Genomic DNA, 23,957 nt, shown 5'->3' with positions numbered 1-23,957 from the left:
CGTAACTTTATTCTTTCATGAGTTATCATGAGTTATTTACAAGTTTCTGACCACTTATAAAAATACAGCAGTTAAAGTGAAACCTTTGAATTTGAGGTGTCATGTCATACTGTATAGTTGGCTTACTCTGGCTGTGGGCTTACCTTGCTACATGGGAAAACTGCTATCTGAATTTTTCTGTACTTAACATTTTCAGCTGCCTTTAATACCTGTTATTAAATTTTATATTTTGGGGTACTTCAGTTTCTTCTAAAACATTTGCTCACTTAAGTTAGAATGACAGTTTTGAAGTTGGGTTTTTACATTGTCATGGTACAAAAGGGGAATTCAAGTTTACATAAAAAAATATATAATCTGGTTTTTTTTTTTTTTGTTTTTTTTAAATAATATCCGTATGACCTTCAGCTGCTCCCAGAGGTAAAAAAAAAAAAAATTGGACTTGGCTGTAAAGACCCTGGTATAAACATGTTAGAGCTTAACACAATTTCTTGTATTAAATGGAAAGCTGCTGTTCCTCTTGAGTCTTGTGAGTCATCCAAGCAGAAGGGCTCCAGGTTCATGGGCACTGCTCTCATCTTACACTTGAAAATTACAAATGCAACTAGATAAACAGAAAAAGAAATAGTTTAAAAAGAATCATTCTTTTTTTTTTGCCTGAGGTGAAACACAAGTTATCTTTATTATGGAACACACTTTTAGATGTTTGTATGTCTATGACTCAGAAAAGTCAGTTCTTTAACTGTGACTGAAATTGGGTTTTTTTCTTTATACAATTGTTCTCTCTCTTACTAAACCGATACGTACAAAATTATGACAAACACAAGATGATATAATCATAGATTGATTATTTGACAAATAAAAGCAGGGTATAATGAAGTCTTTTAAACTCTTCATGTTAAACGATCAGCTGTTCATCAGCTGTGACTTTTTAAATCAAGTCTGTTAATTGTGCTTCTTATCAGTAATGAGTCAAACCATTAAAAACTGAAGAATACATTTTGACTTCCGAATCACAAAAAGGGGAGCTGAGTCATCTATATGATGTGATCATTTCAAGAGCTCGAATATGACTCATGCAATGCAAGTTATTTCAGAATGCGTTAAAAACACAACTGGCTTGTGATGATTTATCATACTTATACAGTAGAAATGACATGTTATGCAACATTTTTATCCAGTTGCAGACTTAGATGGCGTGTTTGCTGCCTGAATCACTTTAATAAGCATTGCATTTCTGAGCTATTTTGGAGTTAATGCAAATGTGAGACTGTAATGTGCATAGTTTAGATAACTAAACACGTTGGTTAAGGTTGGATAGACATTGTGATTTTGTTTAACAAATTCTATACATGCTAATGTTACCTAGCTAGTTGTCAGCAACCAGTAAAATGTCTTATACATTTTACATTTACAAAATTATCTAATGCAGTCACAAATGTCCTTTTAAATATATTTGGTATAGCACATTAGTTATTCCCAACCTCGGGTGTTTGTAAGTTAGTGTGCTCCTAGGTAGTTTACAGCTCTCCCAAGTGTGGATAAAGTGTGGAGGGTTGCATCAGGAAGCATATCCGGCTTAAAAATCTTTGCCAAATATGCAGCTCCATCGGTTGTCATGTCCCCTTGAGTTCTTCTTCTTGTGTAGCACAGTTATATATAGAAATATAAGTACTAAAGGCTGAATTTATGATTGACACAAAATATGACAATGTCACCTCAACCTCAATCTCAATAAAGAGATATCTGCATGCCTGGTAATCATTTTCTAGTCTTTTATTGACCGTTCATATTTGTTTGGATGCAGGTGGACAGTGAAGAAAAAGAGGGACTTCATTTGCTGAAATGCAGTATGGCATTTCAGACATTCGTTAAAAGAGACCACAAAGTTTTGAATTGTATATAAACCAACCAAATATTGGTTGGTTGGCCATTGCCCCCAAAAGCGGAGTCAATACTCTTATTGCTTCCCAGACTGTCTAAGCTAAATCTATTTCATTACATTTCTCAATAATGAGTTTCCATAATGTGAAAGATTTAGCACTACTGAAGAATCTATAGAAGCTCCACACTGCGCTCATTTGTTCTGACATTATCACTGAGATGTTTTTACCTGTGAAAGCAGGAAAAGCATCACTGCAATGAAAAATAATAATGGATGGAGCCACTGTTGATAGCAGGTACCCAGTATGTCAGTGAGTATGCTGATTCTGGATTCAGTCTTCATTTTGGCTGTGCTTTTCTGTTCTGTTCCTCTGCAGCTGGTGAACTTGAAGAGATGAGTGAATATACCAATAAAATCTGATTTCCTGTTCAGCAGATGCACTGTATAAACATTTAACAAAAGGGCTTGGGTTGACACACAATGGAGGAGCGGGACGGGAGGGGTGATGTGATCAACAAGGAAATTCTCTTCTTTCCATGCACGAGGCATCAATGCATTTTAGGAACTGTGTCCAGTATTTTAGGTGTTGATGTTATACTATTTTTTTTGGTTACGTTGTTTCATGCCACACCAAAGAGAACAGGGTTATGATGATGCTATACTTGTCATTTCAAGTGTCCCCTCCGAGAGTCTTGCCTACAGCATATCAGTGTTTGGACAAGCCAAAAGACAGGGCATAGATGTGACAACACTCTCCAGCTGTGCCAGACATTTTTCACTGGAGAGTGTAGGAACAAAGAGCTCTCATCTGCTGGTGATTCTCTCTGTGTATTATGCTGGAAATGACCTTTACAAAAAGGAACAAACTGTTGCAAACTATTTCTCGTGTTCCTTCAAAAACTGCATATAAAAGATAACATATAATTACATTATGTTTTTTGTCCTTTTGAAAGTGGTCTACTGTCTAAATTGTCGCAGGAAAAAACCCCACAAAACAATACACACAATTATAAAGTGTTGCCTCACGATTTACAGTTGAATCAGCATCTCCAAGAAAAACAAAACCCTCTCAGGATGTAACTAGGATGATGCCTCTGTTGCCTTAATTATATATATAAGTTCGTAAATTGGTCAAAGAAAGATAAATTCCCATCTCAACTTTAATAGAACCTCGGATGAATTACTCATTCAGGAAAAAAAAATGAATGTAAAAAAAAGGACAGTAAATTTTCACAATTAATGAGCTGCAAGCAGCAGCTGTTTTTCTTAATTAACGACTTAACAAATAGCTGATTGTCAAAGTTACTGATTAGTCTACTTTGTTAATTATACAAGAAAGTCAAGTAAATGCGTGGGTCCCTAAGTGTGCACTTCTGTGGTATTGATATTTATCTCAATATTTTAATGTTTGATTTTTTTGTTAGTACTTTATTTGCTCATTGCTCATCGTTGTTATATAACTTGATCCTTGTTTTTACAGATGTCACAAGTGTTTCTATAATATCCCTGAATATCTGTCACCAGTACAGATGTGTGGATTGCATGACTGCAGCTTCATGCATGTGTCAACTGGACTTCTTAAAATAAGACCTGTTTACTAATTACTGTTCTCTCTTAACCTCATTAGATGGAAAATTTTCAGGCTTAACACATAGAGTTAATCTGTTGTGATTAAAATAACCCCATTAATTCACTGATAAGGGATTATGTCTGGTCAAGGATTATTTAGAACTAGATTGACCAGTGTAATTTCTTAAAATTGTTACTCCCTCTGACCACTTTGCTTCTGTCGTTTCTCACCCCGTTTCTTCAGCTTTAGGACTGTAAGGGAACTGGCCCCGCTCTGCCATCCTCCTCCTCTAACATCACACTGCGTTGCACCACAGTCATGTCCTTTCCCCACTGTGCCCGACCCATGGAGAGTGCACACCCACCCAGATAGGATGCCTGCTCTGCTTGATACCCTGCATCCCCTCCTGCCCATTACCACCTCCTCCTTCTCCTTGTGTGTACCTGCTCTTGCCAACAGTTCCTTGCGGCCCCCCAGGCTCCACCCTGCCTCGTTACAACATGGTGGATGATTTAACCACCATGAAGGATGATGTCATCAACGCCAACACGCTGGCTTGGCTGGTCTGTTCGGGCGTGTCCATCCTTGCCAATACTTGGAGTATCCTTAGTGTCAGTGCCAAGCAGAAGAAGTGGAAGCCGCTGGAGTTTCTCATCTGCACCTTGGCGGGCACACATATCCTCAACATGGCCATCCCCATTACCATGTACTGTGTCATAACACTGCGGCGTCAGCACTCCAACTACGAGTGGAATGAGGGTCTGTGCAAAGTGTTTGTGTCTACCTTCTATACTCTCACACTGGTCACCTGCTTCTCGGTCACCTCACTCTCCTATCACCGCATGTGGATGGTTCGCTGGCCTGTAAACTACAGGTAAGACAACTGATTTTGTTGTTTATGACTGACCCTAGTTATAATCTTTATTCAGGTTGCCTAAATTTTAAATGTCCATTTCATCCAAATTTCAGTTTCAAGCAAGGTATTACACTTTATATATTTCAATATTTATTTGCTATGGTTTATACACATCTGCTTCTGATGTTTTTCCAATCCAGTACATTTCATTCCTCACTCTGAACAGTCATTACTGGAAGTATCCAGTAAGTATCCGAGTATCGGAGCAGTTGAGACGCATTTTTTCTAAACACACTCTGTGGCTTTTAAACCCCAAAAGAAGCTGCGCCAAAACTTGGTCCACCCCAAGGATCAGATCTCCTGACACAAACAGAGTAATATAGTGTACGCTGTTAAGTGCCAGGAGGATTGCCAGGATTTATACATTGGGGAAACCAAACAACCTCTGGTGAAGCGGATGGCACAACACAGAAGAGCTACCTCGTCAGGCCAGGACTCTACAGTCTATTTACACCTATAGGCCAGTGGACACTCTTTCAATGATGAGGATGTACACATCCTGGACAGGGAGGAACGCTGGTTTGAGCGCAGAGTCAAAGAGGACATTTATGTGAAAAGGGAAAGACCATCTCTGAATCGAGGAGGGGGCCTAAGGGTACATCTTTCGCCATCTTACAATGTTGTGATTGCAGCCATTCCCCAACTCTCTGTGAATGGTACTCATGGCCATTGCTCAGTGGGCTTTGATCAGTGGGCCTTGATCAGTGGTTGTTGATCAATGGTCATGAGAATTTGCATAATTAAGATTAAGGAACTGACCTCCCAGCCCATTGTTCCTTCAGTGGGCTGGTTTCAGTCATTATGCAAATGCACTGTTTATAAGATTGGGGAAACCTGCAGTCAGCTGAGACTGAAGAAGTCACTTGGATGAGTGACGAAATGTTTCTCCCACAAAACGCTAGGTCCAGATGAACAAAATCAACCTTTGGAGAATTACTGGAAGAACTTTCTATTGAAGAAATGGCTGCTTTATAAGCTGTTGTCTAGTTTTATCTCCAGATAAAAATAGACCAAAGTAAGAAATAATACTTTGTTTTGTAGTTTAGGGGGAACCAAATCTTTAGGTTCACTTGAATATTCAATCACAGAAATGTCAGTATAGTGGATACAGTATTATGTGTGTTTTTAAAAGTAAAATAACATAAATAAATGCAGTGTGATCTTTAGCACAGAAAACATAAATGTGTTTTAAGGCACTTTTAGATGTTAATCTCCTGCAAGGCTCACACTCAATCCTTGAAAAATTCTATAGTTAAGGTTCAGGTTTTTTTTGGGCCTCTTCCTTTGACAACTTCTCACATAGGATATAGACAGATTTCAATTTTTGTGGCCCATCACCTTATTTACCTTTGATTTTGAGTGTGATGCTCTTCATCATGCAAAGACTGTCCCCTGCCAACACATCTGCTGGTTGCAGCTATTTGGGGTAACACCATGTGAAACCTTCTAGACTGAGCATCTGCCAGCTCTAGCTTTCACCTTCATTTGGCTCCTCATAACATGTGATAATACTAAGTAACACCGAATAATAAAGATCAGGTTCACCTCACACTAACAACACCATTTTGGTCCTGTAAGACTTCCAAGAAATCTGCTGTTCACACATAATCAGATGTTCTAAGGAAAGGTTCCCTTTCCTTTAATATGAGATTTGGATGCTGTATCTCTTCTGATATGTACCAGTGCTGCTCTGAACTGACACATGCTAATGATTATTAAGAAGCACCTCTTGATTTGTTCTAAGATAAGATTGTAATTTATCATGATAATGAGTTGCACAGCAGACCATATTGACTGTTTAAATGATTAATGTGAAGGTTTGTAATTGGTGCATCTTAAGAAAATTTGAAGCATAGCTCAGAGGCCTTGGCTTTGTTGCAATTTAGCTGTTACATTCAGAGCTCTAAGCTCTGCCCATCAGGTGCAGCATAATCATTTGCAGTCGAGTGCATTTTGAGAGCAAATACTGTAGGAAAACAGCCAGAGAACCTATAAAATCAGCTGTCGCATCTGCAGAACACATACCAACTAAAATGTGGTGCATGTGGTGAACATCAGTCTTCTGCTGCATCACTCTTTCTCTCCTGCTGAAAATCTACGAGCGATTACGTCCTGTGGCATCAAGCCTGCAGATACTAAACATGTTTTCAACTTGGCCAATTTTGCAGATAAGCAGACATTCAAATAAGATATGCAAACTTCCTTTTAAATCTAAGCCCAATCTTGCTATCTATATTGCTTCTGCAGCTGCCAGTATTGGCCGATGCCCACACAGTGATATCAAGCTTTACACAGATGCTTATATCTCCCTCGTCTGCTCCCTCACTCATCTGACTGTAGTCTCTCTGGTCTCCTGTCTGGGAACACTTTCCACTCAGCAGCTTGTCTTCTTCTGTTCAAGTCACCTTTAACAACAGTATAGTGGAGTGATAGCTCAGGTGATGCACCGTATAATTGCTGTTCATCTTTCATTTAATTCGCTCCACATTTGCCCTGCTGAGCTAGCATGGCTGCCTTTACTCTGACATTAACATACACTGAAGGCCTGAATTATGAATTCCAACCTTGTACTTAGGCAGCTGTGCTCATCACCCTGCGTTCACTATCTCTTAGGAGGGTTTTTTCCGCTCACAATGCTCTCAGTCTGGTAATAGATTTATGCAGCTTGGTGATGTAACTGTCCCCATGTACCCCAGGCACAATCAGGAAAGGCTAGCATTATTACTCATTGTGACAACAAGACCTACTTGTCTTTGAATGAAGCCATAGTGCAAAGATGGAGGCTACTGCAGTACTACTGCTACTGCAGGCTATTGTAGTACTCTTATTGCGTCAGTGTATGTAGGCTTATACTTTACTACTTTCAAATGTTTTCCATTTTATTTTGCCAATCTTTTTATGTAAAGCTATCCATTCTAGCCAGTGTGCCCCATTTCTCTGGAAATGGAGAAGGGAATTGGTGATATGCATTTTGGTTCTCATCGGGAGGTATATTTGGCTTCCTACGCTAAAAGAGCTGACGCTTAATGAATTAAAGCATCTTTTACCACACAAATGAACCAGTAGAACCATATTAACTGTACTTTGTTACACAATAGAGGCATAAAATAGTCTATACTTACATGTTCTAGGAACTGAAAAGGATATTTTTATGTATGACACACACACCTATATTTGTGTGTGTGTGTATATTTTTGCTTATGTCTGGAACAACTCAGTAATCCTTGAATACAGTAATCTATCCAAATGTTTTGGCAGCTTAGCGTACTCTTTCGTCATGTTTGGGAAATGAGAACGCCAGTCACTGCTTGATATATTTTTAGATGTATGTGTGTAGTTTCTGCAAACCTTGAAAAGTGCCACATCGCCAGAGGTCACAAACACATTCAGCAAATTGCTCGACTGTAACAATTACTTGGAGGTGAGAGGAAACAGAAATCTCTTTGTGTTGAAATGGACCTACATGATAAATAGACCGAGGGATATCAAAGGCAATCTTTTACCATCAACAAATAATCGATTTCCTTCCACATTCATCTTCAGTTTATCTAAGCTGTGCCTATGTGGGTTGATGTTTTTATCAGCTTATGTATCCCAGCTTCATATCTGCCATTTTACAGTATTTTTCCATGGTTGGGTCTGTTTTACTTGTAATACTGGTCAGATTTCCTCACCATGAAAAAAAAGTCAAACACAGACCTCGTTATCAGTGTTCTATTTGAATCATTTTGTTTGAATTGTTGAGGACAGATCGCAATTACTGTAGGTGCACTGTTTGCCAATATTGTATAGTGTGTGTCTCTGATGTGTAATGATTGTGAGAAGGAGACTGAAATCCTCCATGTACTTATAATATTGCAATATTGCTTCATAAGTTACTTTAGTACAGTCAGAGTAGACCACACTGTACTTGTTAGGCAAGGCAAGGCAAGTTTATTTGTATAGCACAATTCAACAACAAGGTGATTCACAGTGCTTTACAGAGACATTAGAAACAAAAACAAATAAAAAGCATGATTTAAAATTGATTAAAACAAGCAAACAAACAAACAAACTAAATAACAAACAAACAAACAAACAAACAAAACAGTATGTAAAATCAAAACAGATAAAATCAGTAGTTAAAATGTAAGTTTTGAAGTTTAAGCTTAAAAGTGTGGATTTGGTGCTTTATTCAAATGCAGCTGAGAACAGGTGAGTCTTCAACCTGGATTTAAATAAACTGAGTGTTTCAGCTGATCTGAGGCTTTCTGGGAGTTTGTTCCAGATATAAGGAGCATAAAAGCTGAATGCAGCTTCTCCGTGTCTGGTTCTGACTCTGGGAACTGATAAAAGACCGGATCCAGATGACCTGAGGGATCTGGAAGGTTCATAATGGGTCAGGAGGTCACTGATGTATTTTGGTCCTAAACCATTCAGAGCATTATAGACCAGCATCAGAACTTTAAAGTCTCTCCTCTGACGGACAGGCAGCCAGTGTAAAGACCTCAGAGCTGGACTGATGTGGTCCACTTTTTCGGTCTTAGTGAGGACTTGAGCAGCAGAGTTCTGAATGAGCTGTAGTTGTCTGACTGATTTTTTAGGTAGACCTGTAAAGATGCTGTTACAGTAATCAAGCCTACTAAAGATGAATGCGTGGACTAGTTTTTCCAGGTCCTGTTGAGACATCAGATCTTTTATCCTCGAAATATTTTTGAGGTGATAGTAAGCTGATTTTGTTATTGTCTTAATGTGTTTTTCTAAGTTTAGGTCTGCATCCAGCATTACACCCAAATTCCTCGCCTGGTTTGTGGTTTTTAGGTGTATAGATTGAAGTTCTCTGGTGACCTGTAATCGTTTTTCTTTGGCGCCAAAGACTATTACCTCAGTTTTGTTTTTGTTTAGCTGGAGAAAATTGTGGCTCAACCAGTCATTAATTTCCTCAATGCATTTACCAAGCGCCTGTACAGGGCCTTGGTCTCCTGGTGACATTGTGATATATATTTTTGTGTCATCTGCATAGCTGTGGTAGTTTATTTTGTTGTTCTTTATAATCTGTGCCAGTGGGAGCATGTAAATGTTAAACAGAGGGGGTCCCAAGATGGAACCTTGGGGAACTCCACATGTGATACTTGTCTGCTCAGATGTGAAGTTACCTATTGATACAAAGTATTTCCTGTTTTCTAAGTATGTTTTGAACCAGTTTAGTACAGTTCCTGAAAGACCTGCCCAGTTCTCCAGTCGTTTGAGTAATATGTTGTGGTCAACTGTATCAAATGCTGCACTGAGATCCAGTAAAACTAAGACTGACATTTTTCCACTGTCTGTATTCAGACATATGTCATTAAACACTTTGGTCAGAGCAGTTTCAGTGCTGTGGTTCTGTCTAAAACCTGACTTGAAGGCATCATAGCAGTTATTCTGTTTTAAGAAGTAATTGAGCTGTTGAGAAACTGCTTTTTCAATGATCTTACTTAAAAATGGGAGATTTGAGATCGGCCTGTAGTTGTTCATTTGTGTCTTGTCAAGATTGTCCTTTTTCAGTATAGGTTTTATTACAGCAGTTTTTAGTGGTTCCGGAAACACACCTGACATTAAAGAAAAGTTGACGATCTGTAACAGGTCTGACTCTAAAGTCTTTGAGACCTTTTTGAAAAAACGTGTTGGCAGGACATCTAAACAGCAAGAGGAGGAGTTCAGTTGACCTAAGATGTCCTCCAGGTCTTTGCTGTTAATAGGGTGAAACTGTTTTAAGGTGTTTAAACAGTTTTTTGGTGGACACAGTACATATCCTGGATCTGCTGTTGATGTACCAATTGCTTGTCTAATCTTTTTCTGTGAAGAAAGTCATTGCAGGCCATGGTTGAATGAAGTTCAGCTGTTGTTAACAAACCGAGCAAAGACACAAGTCAATATTAAAACCAGCCTACACATTTTTCTGTGAAACAAAGTGTAATGCGGAATGGGCTGCGTTGTTCTTCTTTTATAGCTGCACAGTCATTTTAGTTACAATTTTCATCAACTCTTCAGTGAATCAACACTCTGCTTTAGTTTGAAGTATGTGACGAGGGTGAACACAGTAGCATAGTGGTATCTGCACCAAGTAACGTAGATATGTAATTACAGAGCTACACAGACAGTTAAAATGCATGAATGAATGAATGAATAAATAAAATTCTGTGAAGAAATCCGCACAACTGTATTTTAAAATTTGTTTTAAGTGAGAAGGATTGAGTGTCCTATTCTATAATTCCAGTAAAGAAAAGACATAATGTAAGTTAGAAAAATAGTTCAGTATGCTTTCTTAAACAGAAAACCAGCAAAGATTGGTAAGATAGACTTCTATTTAGATATATTTTGTCAGTGCAGGTTTGTAAAGATAGGATGGGTAATATCTTGGTAGCAATCAATGTGTCACGCTTTTGCTCTTTGGAACTGTAAATGCAGGACTATAGCATGCTGATAACTATAATGTTTATCCAGGTAAAGACTGCCTTTGAAATGCATTAGAGTGATTGAGGTTATTTTGTTCAGAATCTAATAAGGATCAAATGACTGTGATTAAAGACGATTTCCTTTTTCTTAAAAAAAGATAAAATGCAAATCCATTTTTTGTTACTTCTCTTTGTTAGAAACTCCTTTATAGTGTGTACTTGTATATATTTTTGGTTTTAGGGATCTGAGCATAGTGATTTTAAAGATCAGATAAGTTAGGATCCACAGATTTTACACTCTAATGAACGACACACAAATCAAAGCCAATGGGTATTTCACTTGATTTCCTGCAAAAATCTGTTGTTCTCTTTCCAGGCTAAGTAACACAAAGAAGCAGGCAGTACACACAGTGATGGGTATCTGGATGGTCTCCTTCATCCTGTCCACACTTCCAGCAGTGGGTTGGCATGACACGATCGACCGCTTCTACACCTCTGACTGCCGGTTCATTGTGACAGAGATTGGCCTGGGCTTCGGAGTCTGCTTTCTGCTCCTAATCGGTGGCAGTGTGACCATGGGTGTGATCTGCATCGGCATCGCTCTCTTTCAGACCTTCTCGATTCAGGCAGGTCACAACGCTGACAAGAACAAGTTTAATGTTCCCACCATAGTGGTGGAGGATGCTCAGGGAAAACGCAGGTCATCCATCGATGGATCAGAACCGCTTAAGACGTCGCTGCAAATCACCTACCTGATCAGTGGTATTGTCTTCATCTATGACTTCCTGACTGGCTTCCCCATACTGGTGAGTTCACTCTTCTTCTTGCTTGATTATAAAAGCATTGTAACAGGAAAATGTACGTGATAATATAATAATAATGTTCTGTTGATGCACTGTACAATCACAATTAAATCAAATCATAATCAAAGACAATTATAGCCAATTGGAGAGGACATTTTGCAGTGCACCTCTATTCATTAACTCACTGTTGATTCATATTGAATACAGGTTTATACACGTATACTAAGATTAAACTGCTTCTGTCATAATTATGAATTGTGATACTTTGAAGTATAAGAAAGTTCTAGCCTTTGACTCTCCCTGTTAATGTTTTTTGCACCGTTTCTTTGAGAAAAGTTTCCATGCTTGTTTTTGAAATGGTGTAGCCTCTAAGAAAACCACCTCTAAGAAAACAGCTACACACACTAAGACACTGATGCCACACTAATGGCATACTTTTTTTATTTAACTGTTCTTTTCCACTTGAAGGTGAAGATTTCATTAATAAAGTTATGTGAGATACATGTGACAATGAGGTTACCTGTAATCTGAAGTTAAACATAAAAATATTTCATTCATTCCAAGGCTGTAAGGAGGTCAGGTTAAATGTGGACAGATTTGTGTTTGATCTCTTTTACATATTATACAGTGTAAGCCCACCAATGGAGAGATAAAAAAACAAAACAATTAACAATAAAAGCGATGATAACAGTCACAAGAACAACATGTTGGCAAACTAAGGCTGAAAAACAGGTAAGCACTGAAATCATTATCATGCTGTTGTCTTTTGGGGAAACGGACTTCAAAAACAGAGCGACTTCCTTCTGCCAAGATGGCATGCCTTCACATCAGGGAGTGAAAGCGTGAGTTGTTTTTCTCTAAGTCGCCATTTGGTTTGTAAATTCCACCCTCAGGTTCTCGTGTATTTTTTTTTTTTTAACAAGTTAGCTCGCTGGTTTTCTATATAAACTTAAGAGCCTGCAGAAAGCTCAAGGCTTATTGTTTGTGATGCAGCCAAACAACCAGATTGTCTTCTGTAAAGAGAGCCAACTTAATAGAGCATTTTCAGTAGGGCAAATGAACTTGGACAGTTTTTTATTTTGGAACAAGTATTTTTTGTTCATGTTTGGCCACCTGGGTTATAGTAGAAGTTGATATTAAATATTCTAAATGGTTTTAAACCATACATATAGTGGAGCCCACTGGTTCAGTGTGTGTGCATGTGTGCCTTTCCTGATGAAAGGCACACATGCACACATTTTACAGATGGCTGTAGACGACATTGTAACTCTCTCCTGACCTCCTTTGTGCATGTTGATGATGATTTGAACCAAAAACTTTCAAATTTGAAATCATCACACATCATTAGTTTGTAAGGCCCATTGCCTCTGATTCCATCTTTTCACCTTTTCTCCCTGTTTTCCCTTCTTTTAAAATGGCATCTTGACAATGAACTTTCGATTGAGTCTGTTTCTGATGAGGCTTCAGTGAACTGTAGATGGATGAGCTGAAGGGTTAGATATATGTCAATCTGCTGGATTTTCTTATTTCTTAAGGACTTAAGGACTCAGGATACTGTTCTTAAAATGATCAGGTACAAGGACTAGAATGAAAAAAACCGAGTGAAAAAGCAGCCAATTTCTGAAGAAAACACTTGAAAGACTTTCATAAAGCCTAAAGAACACTTTAAAAATTACAGAATATCATCATTGCAAAAGATGCTTTCAATAGTAATCTTTATTTTTTGGCTATTTTATGACAAGTCTCTTCAATATATTTTTGCTATTTTCAAATAAAATTCAGCTCTTAGCTTTTAATGTGCTCTTAAATTTGAGTTTAAAACAATAATTCTGCTTCCTATGTGTGTGGGCATAAACCTTAGGTTGGGTGGGGGTCTAATAAATATGTTATGTATTCAGAAAAAGATCCTCGGAAATTGTTTATGAATTTGTGAATTATGAAGTGTAATTAAATTTTCTTTGCCACTATTTTTGTGTAATGGCTCTGTAGTGTTTGGTGTATGTCATGGTTTTACCCATAAGGTTTCACAATATTACACTTCTGAATTAAGATGTTGCAGGGTATATAAAACACCTTTTGCTTTATTAGCTAGAAAATATTATTATTATTATTATTATTATTAAAAAAGACAACTGTACACACTTATAGCAATGTATTGTGTTACTACTTTACATGTGTGCAAAACAAAAGGTGGGGTGCTGAGGAAAGATCACATTTCAGATGTAGTAAACCAAACAACAGTAGGCCTGCTAGCCATCTTTATGGCTGGGTGTAATGAGCTATTTAAATGCATAGAAACCTCTAACAGATACAAATGAGTACGTATATTTATTGTGAACTGTATGGTCTTACAAAGTATGATACAGAGGAACAAATTATCAGAGCAGAATAGAATCACTACTGTTAAATATAAAAACTAATTTATGTGAACAGACTAAATACATGAATTTTCCAGGGGCAGATATACAGTATGTGAAAACACGTGCTTCATAACTTCCAGGGTTTTTATATCAAAGTGTAAAAAGTTCTGGGTAAAAACTGTAAGAAGCTATTCTTTAACTTAAGGAAGATGAAGTTCTATATTCTTAGCTTTAAATCTAAAATCCTCAAATATTCATAAAAACTACATCAGTACCCCTTGAAAAAGATTCATCATTTAAAAAAAAAAAAAAAAAAAAAAAAGATTCATCCTACAGTTTAAAGTCACAACATGGGAAATGTTTATTAGTGCATCACTCGTGGGGTGGTAAAGTGGAGAAAAAACTGTTTAACTTCAGTGTGTTTTATTGTCTCAGTAGGCAAACAAAGGCAATATCAGGTTAAGGCTTTACAACTTTATCAAGTCTCTTAGCAACAGGGATAAATGGTTGGTATTTGAGCACAAGGCATGATCGAAGGAGGTTAAACCTGAGATAATTTTAAGTTTGCAATAACCACTGGGGTTTTCACATTCACTTGACAAGTGAAAGGCCGTGGGTTCAGTTCCAGCCGGAGATGTAAATCACCTTTCTGGTTGTGTCAGAAAGGGCGCCTGGCATAAAACTCTGCCAATTCAAACATGCGGAACTTCCTGTTGTGCCAACCCTTATGACAAGGGGAGCAGCTGAAAGAAGCTTTACTGTAATCACTGTTGTGGCCCGATGACTGAGATAATGACTTAAACTTTAACATTTAACATGCTAACTGAAGCCTGCAGACTCTGAGATGTAGCTCTGGGTCTTGAAGTTTTTCTGAACATTGCATTCTCTGACATTTGCTGGGACAAACAATCCTAGGAAGATTGTTGCATTGTGCTTAGAAACACCTGTATGCTCCGGTCCAGCAAACTGGAAACTTTTGCTTTTTATAGGGGTGGTCACACTTGCTGTTGATCAGTTAACTAGGTTTTATTAGCTGTACATGGCTGCACATCCCTATGGAAACATTAAAGGGAGTACTTCATTTTTCCCAGGACTTCATGGAGTCCGGTGATAATTGTTGATACTGGAGGTTATTCATGATGTAAACATACATTGGACTATTGCAACTGCAAAAGTGTTGCATTAAATCAGTTGATTCTTCTAGTTTCTTCAAGCTTCCTTTGTATATTGTAGTTAGCCACTTTGAAAATTTGTCACTGCAAAAGAAATACTTTGAAATATTGTCAAATGTACCTTTATTATTATTATTATTATTATTATTATTATTATTATTATTATTTATTGCTTTAATCACTTATTGAAGTAATGGTAGTGACAGACAAAGGCCATACTGTTTGCCTTGTAAATACTGGCTATGATAGCCATACATAGGCTGCTTATTGAACTGATGATGAAGGGTACATAATACGATTTTCTAACATATGGGAGTGGATCTGGAAGATAATGTTTAGTAGGAACTTGGCTGCAGGTTTTTTTCATCTGGCACTGGAAAATCTGGACTGAAATGCTTCTCACAGGAGGGTTTTTTCTTCCTTTTACTTTTGGACTGTTTGCATCTGTTTCAAATTATTTTAACTTAGATTATCTGATACCATAAATACACTAGCAGGAGTATATGTTCCCAAGGGGGGTGACCGTTTAAAGTCTGTAAACAGGTACATTTACTGGTTTACGCTGAGATTAAGAACAAACTGCCACCAATGTAAATGTCTAAGAGATGTATCTGTTCCCGCTCACTTTGCTTATTTAAACCAGGAAGTACTGTGTGGTGATCCTGTAAAAGATACCTGATGTTCTTTCTGTTGTGTTCATAAGATCTATTATCAGTAAACTCTTAAGCCTGGAAAGCAGTGCTGCCATAAACATTTGATGCTTAACTCAGTATGTTTACCTTGCTACAGTCTGAGTAAATATTAACTGGTTTACTGTTGACTGATTTATCCATCCAGTCCATATCTTGTGCATCGCTGAGTGGATTTAAACAAAACTGGGGAACCGGGATGTGTCAATGACCACACTTGTGGCTAGAAAGCTGATACTTCTCTGCTGGAAGTCTGATAAACCTCCTACCTTCGAAATGTGGTTGAGAGAATTTGGAAATGTACTCCATCTGGAGAAAATCAGGTTTACCTTGTCTAACCGAGAGAGTGTGTTTTATAAGATTTGGCAACCAGTCATTAGCCTGATGGATAAACTTAAGTGAAATATACTCTGTCTTAACATTTATGTATGCTGTATTACCACCTTGTTGACTTGCCGTCCAACTTCTATTGTGTTCTTTTGAAGGTGATTGTTGTATACTACTCAATTATAAAATCAATAAAAAATATATTGAAAAAACAAAACTGGGGAAACTTTCTAAGTCTAAATCGTCACTCTTCATTATAACAGATTTTAAAAATATATATTTTTTATTGACCCTGGGCAGGTGGTGAGCTTTGCTAGCCTGAAGTTTGACCGCTCCTATAACTGGATGGTTTTGTGTGTGCTGTGGTGCTCCATTGCCCAGTCCATCCTGCTGCCAATGTTCCTCTGGGCATGCGACCGCTATCGGGCCGACATCCGCATGGTGTGGGAGAAATGTGTCGCCATCATGTCCAACGACGATGTGGATGAGGGTAAGCTACTGTTAAGCATCTCCCTCCTCTCCTGCCTCCTTTTTCCTTCCTCTTCACCCCATGATGTGAATATTGATTGGTATTTCTTAGGACATACATGTGGATTAGTTTGAGCATTAAGAGTAGATTTTAAATGCTCTGTGAAGGCATGCCCAAACTGAAAGGGTGGACTTTAAAGATAAAAATGGGATGTGATTATGATGTTTTAAATTGATAAACATTAACTTTAAACTACACTTGATCTGTTCACAAAATCTCCTTTGACAGTGAAAGGTAAAGCATCACTCTCAGAGTAGAGGTTCATTTGTATTGGCTTCTGGGCTGTCTCTTGACAGAGAGAGAAGCAATTTTGCAGCAAGGGAACAGAGTCAAAAACTATTTTCTCTATGGTGTAATGCTTGATAGTGATGTCATCTTCTGCTCCCCGAGATACAGTGTGGTGTAATCTCTGCCTTTTTACAGACTTTAATGTCTATGCATCCCTTTTGTAAAGTTACAACTCACAAATGTTGTAATCCAAAGGAAATCTTTTAATAAAATGATGTTATTCACTGATGCAGATAATACCTGTAACTACATCCTAAAATCATCAGGCCTGCGTGTAAGGCATTTAAAAGGAGAGATCTGTGATAATAATTTAATAAATTGTCTACTGTCTACTAGCTTTAGGCTACTGTTATTGTTGCTTTTAACAGTTTAGATGGACAATTTTAACATCTCATTCTAGAAAACAATTTGCAGATTAGTTAACATCTGCTTAGTCATCGTGGTTTGGGCTATTGGTACATGTTTCTTAGATTTAATTAGAATTGGCTTGGGGTGAATATTCTTAGTTTTTGTTTTTTATTGTAGTCAGAGGTCTGAAATCAGTGGTCAGTTGTTATCATGTGACCTATCAAGTGACCTTTGTTGTCAGGAGATGAAACTGGAGGGACAAGTGTCTGTGTAATTTAATTCTAAATATTCAGTATATCTTCTGTGTTTTGTACATGCTGTGTACTTTTCTAAAATGTTTGCTGTGTTCTTTAAAAAAAAAAGAAAGAAATAGGGCTGGGCAAAGTACATATTTACCTTGCAGCACTTTTGTCTTTTTTCCGCTCTGGATTTAAACTGGGCAGTCTTCCTCCAGAATGCCCTGGTGAGAGGATGTTAAAATAAATGGTTTCCCATTTATGTCTTAGAGTCCAGAGTCAAACCGGAGCAATTGCCGTAAAGCTGAAAACCACTTTCATGTCATTATGATGGTCATATTTTCCTCAAGTCACAAAAGGATACAGCCAAGATCATAACTCAAAAATACATAAAAATTGAAAAACAAAATCTGTTTACTGTATTTATTTTGTTTTCTTTCTTTCTTTTTTTAATTTAGTTTTATTTTTTATTTTAATTTTTTATTTTGATTTTCACTTTGAGTCAGATTATAGCGATTTAACGGCAGAAATATTTATTAAACATCACTTACTAGACATTTTATAGGGAGATTTTCAAAGGGGGGTGAAAGCTAACCTGTTCACCAAGAAATCACAGACACTATCAGCAAAATCTGGTCTCAAAATTAGGTCACATGATAATCATGCGCTCATGAACTAGGTCCATGATATTTACAGTTAATGCAAACTGAACCACCTGTCTTTTTTTTATTTTTTTTATTTTTTTGGACTATTGGCACTGTTTAAACTCAACCCAACCTGAATCCCTTCTCTCCTGTTTTTAACCCTCCAAACCTTTTGATCCTCTCTTATGACACCCTCCCTCAGAACTGCTCATTGTCCAGCAGGAGCCATAAGACAACATTAGATAGTTCCTTATTCTGTTTGATAATTAACACTACCAGTTCTGTGCTTTTTTTCCAGAGGGCTTGCCATGTATAACTCGTCACAGTTGTATGTATAAGGATTGTTTCCTGTTATTCCAAAGCTACTGACATGCATGCTAAGCTGCTTGTGCACATAACTACTTTCATCTTTCATCCTTTTGGCAAGCATTTTCCTCAAGCATTTTACACCCATCCCAATTGATATATCTAATGAACACAAATGTAGAAATTGGGAAAATATTCTTGGGAGATTGGTATTTCGATACTAAGAACACGTGATATTGTTCCTGTTCAACTGTTTGGCATTACTTCAAAATTTTGAACCAAACACTGAAATGAAAGCCTTTTCTCTTGAATCTGAAGCTCATATTTCAGAGCAGACACGTAGGAAAGTCGACAAATCGGAGAACAGTTGAACTTGTCTCTCTTATCTATTCGTCTGTCTGTCTGTCTGTCTTGTGTATTGAGTCCGTTGCTCTCTAATGCTGACGCTCGTACTTTTCTGCACTTTGCAGAAAACAGCCAAGACGGAGGAATTCATGCCGACTTAATATATGACAGACCATATGACTATAGCTCGGCGCCTGAAATCGTGACGATAGACCGTAATGCCAAGTATGAGTTCTCAACCTTAGAAAGGGGGGTTCTGCAAGGGTATCCATTGAGGGAACAACAGGAAGATAAAATGCAGTATTTGCAGGTATATTTTTTATTGATTTTCTTCATTTCTTTTACTTGATCAGTTGAAATCCTTTTATTGTTAATGTGCATGGTGAAATGGCCTTGTGGGCCTGTACAGCATCTTGACTGAATTTACTGAAATTATTAGATTTTGTGACGCTATATCTCCCAGATTTGTCCTTTTCTCACATGAAATCAAAAACAAACTCGGGCTGACTATTGTTTGGTAAATATGACCATCAGAAGTCCCATCAGTTCATTATATGCGCTTTTTTTTTTTTTTTTTTTTTTTAAACAAGCAATGTGTCCTGCAAGCAGGTGACTACATTTTCACTTTGTAAGAGGGTAAGTGTTTAGTAACGGACTTACCTTCTACATTTCAGGAATCCTTCAAGGCTTCAGAAAGACACAATAAGCATTATCTCATGTTCTGCCCAAATGCATGGTCACCATTGGATCCAGCATCCATCCCAGTCAGACGCAGAACAATGAAATGATCATTTTCAGCTACATTAACAAAGATCTAACATGCAGCCTTCTAGGGCAAATCAACAACACCAAAAAGTCTGAGTCAATTTGAGATATTAAATCAATAATATTTAAAATTATTAATTAAAATAGAAAAGATTGTGACTCGCTAGACTTGGCCTGGAAGACTGTGGTTAGAAAACCTAACTTTAAAATCAGCCGGTGCAACCTACACTTTATTAAACTTTTCTAAGATTCAAGACACTGTGTCATCTTTGTATTACTTTGATGGGGGCTCCACAGCCTGTAGCCCAAACTGCTACATTTACATGCACTAAAAATAATCATTGAAGTTGGTACAACAACTGGACAGCTGTCCAGCACTATAATGGACCCTTCAAAGACCAACCACTCATGTGGAGTTCAATGTCTATTCTATTTGACTTTACAAAAAAGATTGAAACAGAGATGTATACAGTAGCCATCACATCATTAAACCAAACATTACTCCATCCATAGTTTTTGTGTCATATGTTTGTTTTCACCTGATAATAGATTCAGATTACCAAAGCACTTTATAGCTGTTTTATTCCTTGCTGTATCTCTGTGACTGTAAGAACTACATTTCATTTATAGGACGACTGGCTGAAGTGTGATTCCGTCACATTTTTTGCCATTTGCCCTGAAAGGCTTAAGGCCTAAATAAGTCATGAATCCACCAACCTCTTAAAGTCATTATCAAATAGCACTCCCATCTGAGAGTTGCTGTGATGCCTCTCAAGCGGTTTGATTGCAAAATAAAGCTCCTCCAGCTTTATTGGCTTGTCTCTCTTTCACTTTCTCCCTCTGTCTCTCTCTCTGTCTCTTTTTGTCCTACATCTTAAGTCATTCTAATGCCTATGCTGCCCTCTGCTGTAAAGCACTTCTGCCTGAATGCTACTGTATCGTCTGCTGTTTTAAATTTCTCTGCATTTACTAAAAGCCACCGCAGGGGGGCAGGCTGATTTCAGTCTTGAGGCTCTTGACGTCACCTTGACGAACCCTCTCTCTCTTGCATAGTTGTCAGAACTGAATGGAATGTGAGTATAACATGTAGGAAAATGTCAGCGTTTTCAGTTTTCTTCTCCAAATAATGGAGATGAGAGCTATAAGTTATAAGAGTTATGATCTTGTTGATGTGTGTCATGCATGGCTTATGGGACTGATTAAAATTAAGGTTAAACTTGTATGCGTAGGGTCTTCAATAAACAACTGATATATGCTACATGTAGGATTTTACACAAGCAAAACAACAGAATCAGATCTAGAAAAACAAACAAAAACGTTGGCTTTTGTTTTCTGGGTGCTGAATGCCTTCAGTGCAAATCAGCGCTTCTAAAACTGCACTGAACTATTACAATGACATTAACCACCAGATGATGTCGAATAATCCTACATGTACTATTCTGGGTCTTTGATAATGTAGTCGAGCTATACTAGTGCTCAACATGTATCTCATATAATGTGCAGCATTTATTAAAAATTAAAATTCATGTAAAAGTTTTGAAATAGCTAAAAGATTTGATCTGTGTTTTGCATCCAGGTGCCCCCTACAAGAAGATACTCCCACGACGAAACCGACATGTGGACCTGCGAGCGGATCCCCTCATACCTGCACAGATGGGGCTCCACCGAGGACATGATAGTGAGTGCCCATTACAGCTCCACCTTGCCGCGCCGCGAGAGGCGCAGGAGCAGCCTGGTCTCCTACCACGAGGAGAACCACCGACACCATCACCCTCACCGCAAGCGGCGACGCTCTGAGGATAGCATGCACTCTCTCAGGCATCTGCCCCGTGTGGTTTGTGGCGGGGAGCATTACGAGGATGAACTGCGGTGTTTCAGCCGCGACGAAGTGATAAACTTTATAGACGAGACGCCGCTGCCGAGCCCCAGAAAGAGCCCGAGACGTGCGTCCACCATCTCACTTATCCCTAATGTGTATGAACAGCACACAGTCCTTCCCCACTTTCCACTCACAGACTTTGAGCGTGAGCCTCAAGTGCTCAGGCGGTTGTCAGAACACAAAAGAAGCAGTAGTAGGGTCCACTCACCTGAGGGTTCACCCAAACCAGACAGACCTGCGGGAAAGAAGAGTCCTGGGGCTTGTGGTTCTGGGAAAGGCTGTCGAGAGCGCCAGCGAGATGGGAAACAGCAAGGGGAAATGGGCTCGTCTGGGTGCAGCCGACAGTCTCCAGGGCACTCTGGCTTTAGGCCCAGGACAGGAGGTGGTGCTGGGACTGGTGCTGGAGCTGAATGGGTACAACAGAAGCATCTGAGCAAGGCTGAGAGTAAAGGAAGCACAAACAGTTTTGCAAGCACACCCTCGGCATCATCCTCGGGATATATCACCTTTCGGTCTGATTCTGTAGGTTCTACCATGTAAAAGACTTTTTCCTTATTTATATCAACATCATTACTGAATCATAACGAAAACCACTGGAATATTGGTGGTAACGGAAAAGTGACTTACTGGAATATTCCGGCCTTTTTACTCATGCCACACTTCTGTTTAACTATATACCACCAATAAATATCTGTTATGCTAAATGGCCTTGGACACAATGTTTGAATGGGCCTGTTGATTTATTATGTAGGCTAGTTAAAAAGTTTTCAACTTTTACATCACAGAGTATCCACTGAGGACATTTTTCCCATCACTGATGCAGAGAAATAGTTTTTAAACCATGTGAACATCCTCTAACTCAGATTTTGGTGTTTTTTGATCTTCAAAGAATTGGAAGAGGTTGGTTTTTTTTCATGGTGGTGTTTCTTTATTTTTGTCACTCAAAAACGTACATTTTTTTTTTCAATTTGCCCTGTAATGACTGTGTGTGTTTTGGTGGATGGATACAGATTCCCTGAGTACTGCCACTGTACCTTGAGCTTGACATTTTAAATATGTGCGTTTTTTATAATAATGTCCACCATTTTTTTAATTTTTTTTTTTTTTATCATCATTCACAACACAATAAAAAAACTATTTTTCAAGCACCCTTTGTTGTAAGTAAACTGCCAGGGTAACTCCAGTTTCTGAAATGCCTATACTTTTACAGTTACTCTGTGAGATATTGAGATATAGCCTGAACACCCCTAAATCCTTAATGAAAATGTGAAGTCATTTTTTTTTTTAAAGAAGATTGACATGTCGTGTATATATAGAGGATATCTTAATTAATGGTTTTAGTGTTTTCTGTTTAATTAGACCTATGGTTAGAACATTTCCCCTCAAGTCTTAATATCCCAATGTTTTGTTTTGTTTTTTAAATCAAATCATCAAACTAATATGCAAATGGAACTTCATCTTCATGACAGCGCAGTATGTCAACCGCTTAGAAATATCAGAAAGGATTTTTTTTTAAAGTAGCCAGCTAAGACAGAACCCTTAAAAGTTGCTAACTAGTCCAAAGGTTCAATAATCACAGCCTTCAGGATGTGATTGAGATGTAGCATAATTTAAATGGAGTTGTCGCATCTTAAACCTTCAAAAATGTTAGCACAAATGAGGAGCGTTTTAAATAAAAAAGCTTTTGATTGAACAATACTTCTAGTAATTTTCCACACACAGCAAAAACCCAACCTTATATTTCACTTGTCAACTCATAACACACAAAATATAAATAATGGATCTGAACTGTTTTGTGAGCATTTTTTAGTGTGATGTTACTTTTTTTTTTTTTTAAACACCAGATTAATCAAAGTCAAACCAAAATCAAAGATAAAGCAAATTAAATATAAACATAGCCAAAGTATCAGTGAGTAATGCTGTTGAAGGATTAAAGCTTAAATGTATTTCTAGATTTGGGTAGAGACTGTGATTATCTAACACTGTAAGGTGCAAAAGTTCAATGACGCTTAAACAGTAAGCGTTTTTCTGAGGCATTGTCACATAGCACCCTCACTCAGAATAGGCAGTAAAATGAACTGATGGGTGTAGGTGATGTTAAATTAAAGAGTCACATCTAATTTATACCACAGTGATAATTTGTTTAAAAAATGACTGAAAATTCTTTGACTTAAAATAACAAAATAATAATAGCGGAACCAAATTCAGTTAACAATAACTTCTAATGTGAATGTAGCTGATTTGCACAAGTTAGGTGCAAGTTTTCAAAGATATTACAGCATGAGGACAAAGTGAAAACAACAGTATCCCCCTTGAAGCCTTATTAGTTGTGATTTTTTTTTTTCCATACTATTCAAGTGATAAAGTTATTGGTCATCTGCAGTCGTGTAAACTTTCTAATTTTCATATATTGGTGCACCTGCCTTTACTTGCAGGTATTAAAATGGAGAAGGAGAAGTTAGCTGAAATGTGTCTGTCTTTGGAA

At 37.8% G+C, this 23,957-nt stretch overlaps 1 protein-coding gene across 1 annotated transcript; it reads left to right on the top strand.

Annotated features, from left to right (window-relative positions):
• The first annotated feature begins 3,746 nt into the window (after nucleotides 1-3,746).
• On the top strand, nucleotides 3,747-22,883 carry gpr153 (G protein-coupled receptor 153). Its single transcript, XM_085443706.1, has 5 exons — nucleotides 3,747-4,326; nucleotides 11,158-11,587; nucleotides 16,433-16,622; nucleotides 18,954-19,138; nucleotides 21,170-22,883. Exons 1-5 carry the CDS (start codon nucleotides 3,953-3,955, stop codon nucleotides 22,010-22,012), a joined length of 2,022 nt encoding a protein of 673 aa, XP_085299832.1. The 5' UTR covers nucleotides 3,747-3,952; the 3' UTR covers nucleotides 22,013-22,883.
• The last annotated feature ends 1,074 nt before the right edge of the window (nucleotides 22,884-23,957 follow it).

Source organism: Copadichromis virginalis, linkage group LG20 (genome assembly GCF_057382275.1).
Source record: "Copadichromis virginalis isolate Kocher_CV1m ecotype Utaka linkage group LG20, C_Virginalis_male_GT1.1, whole genome shotgun sequence".
NCBI lineage: Eukaryota > Metazoa > Chordata > Actinopteri > Cichliformes > Cichlidae > Copadichromis > Copadichromis virginalis.
This window is presented reverse-complemented; position numbering and strand designations above follow the sequence as displayed.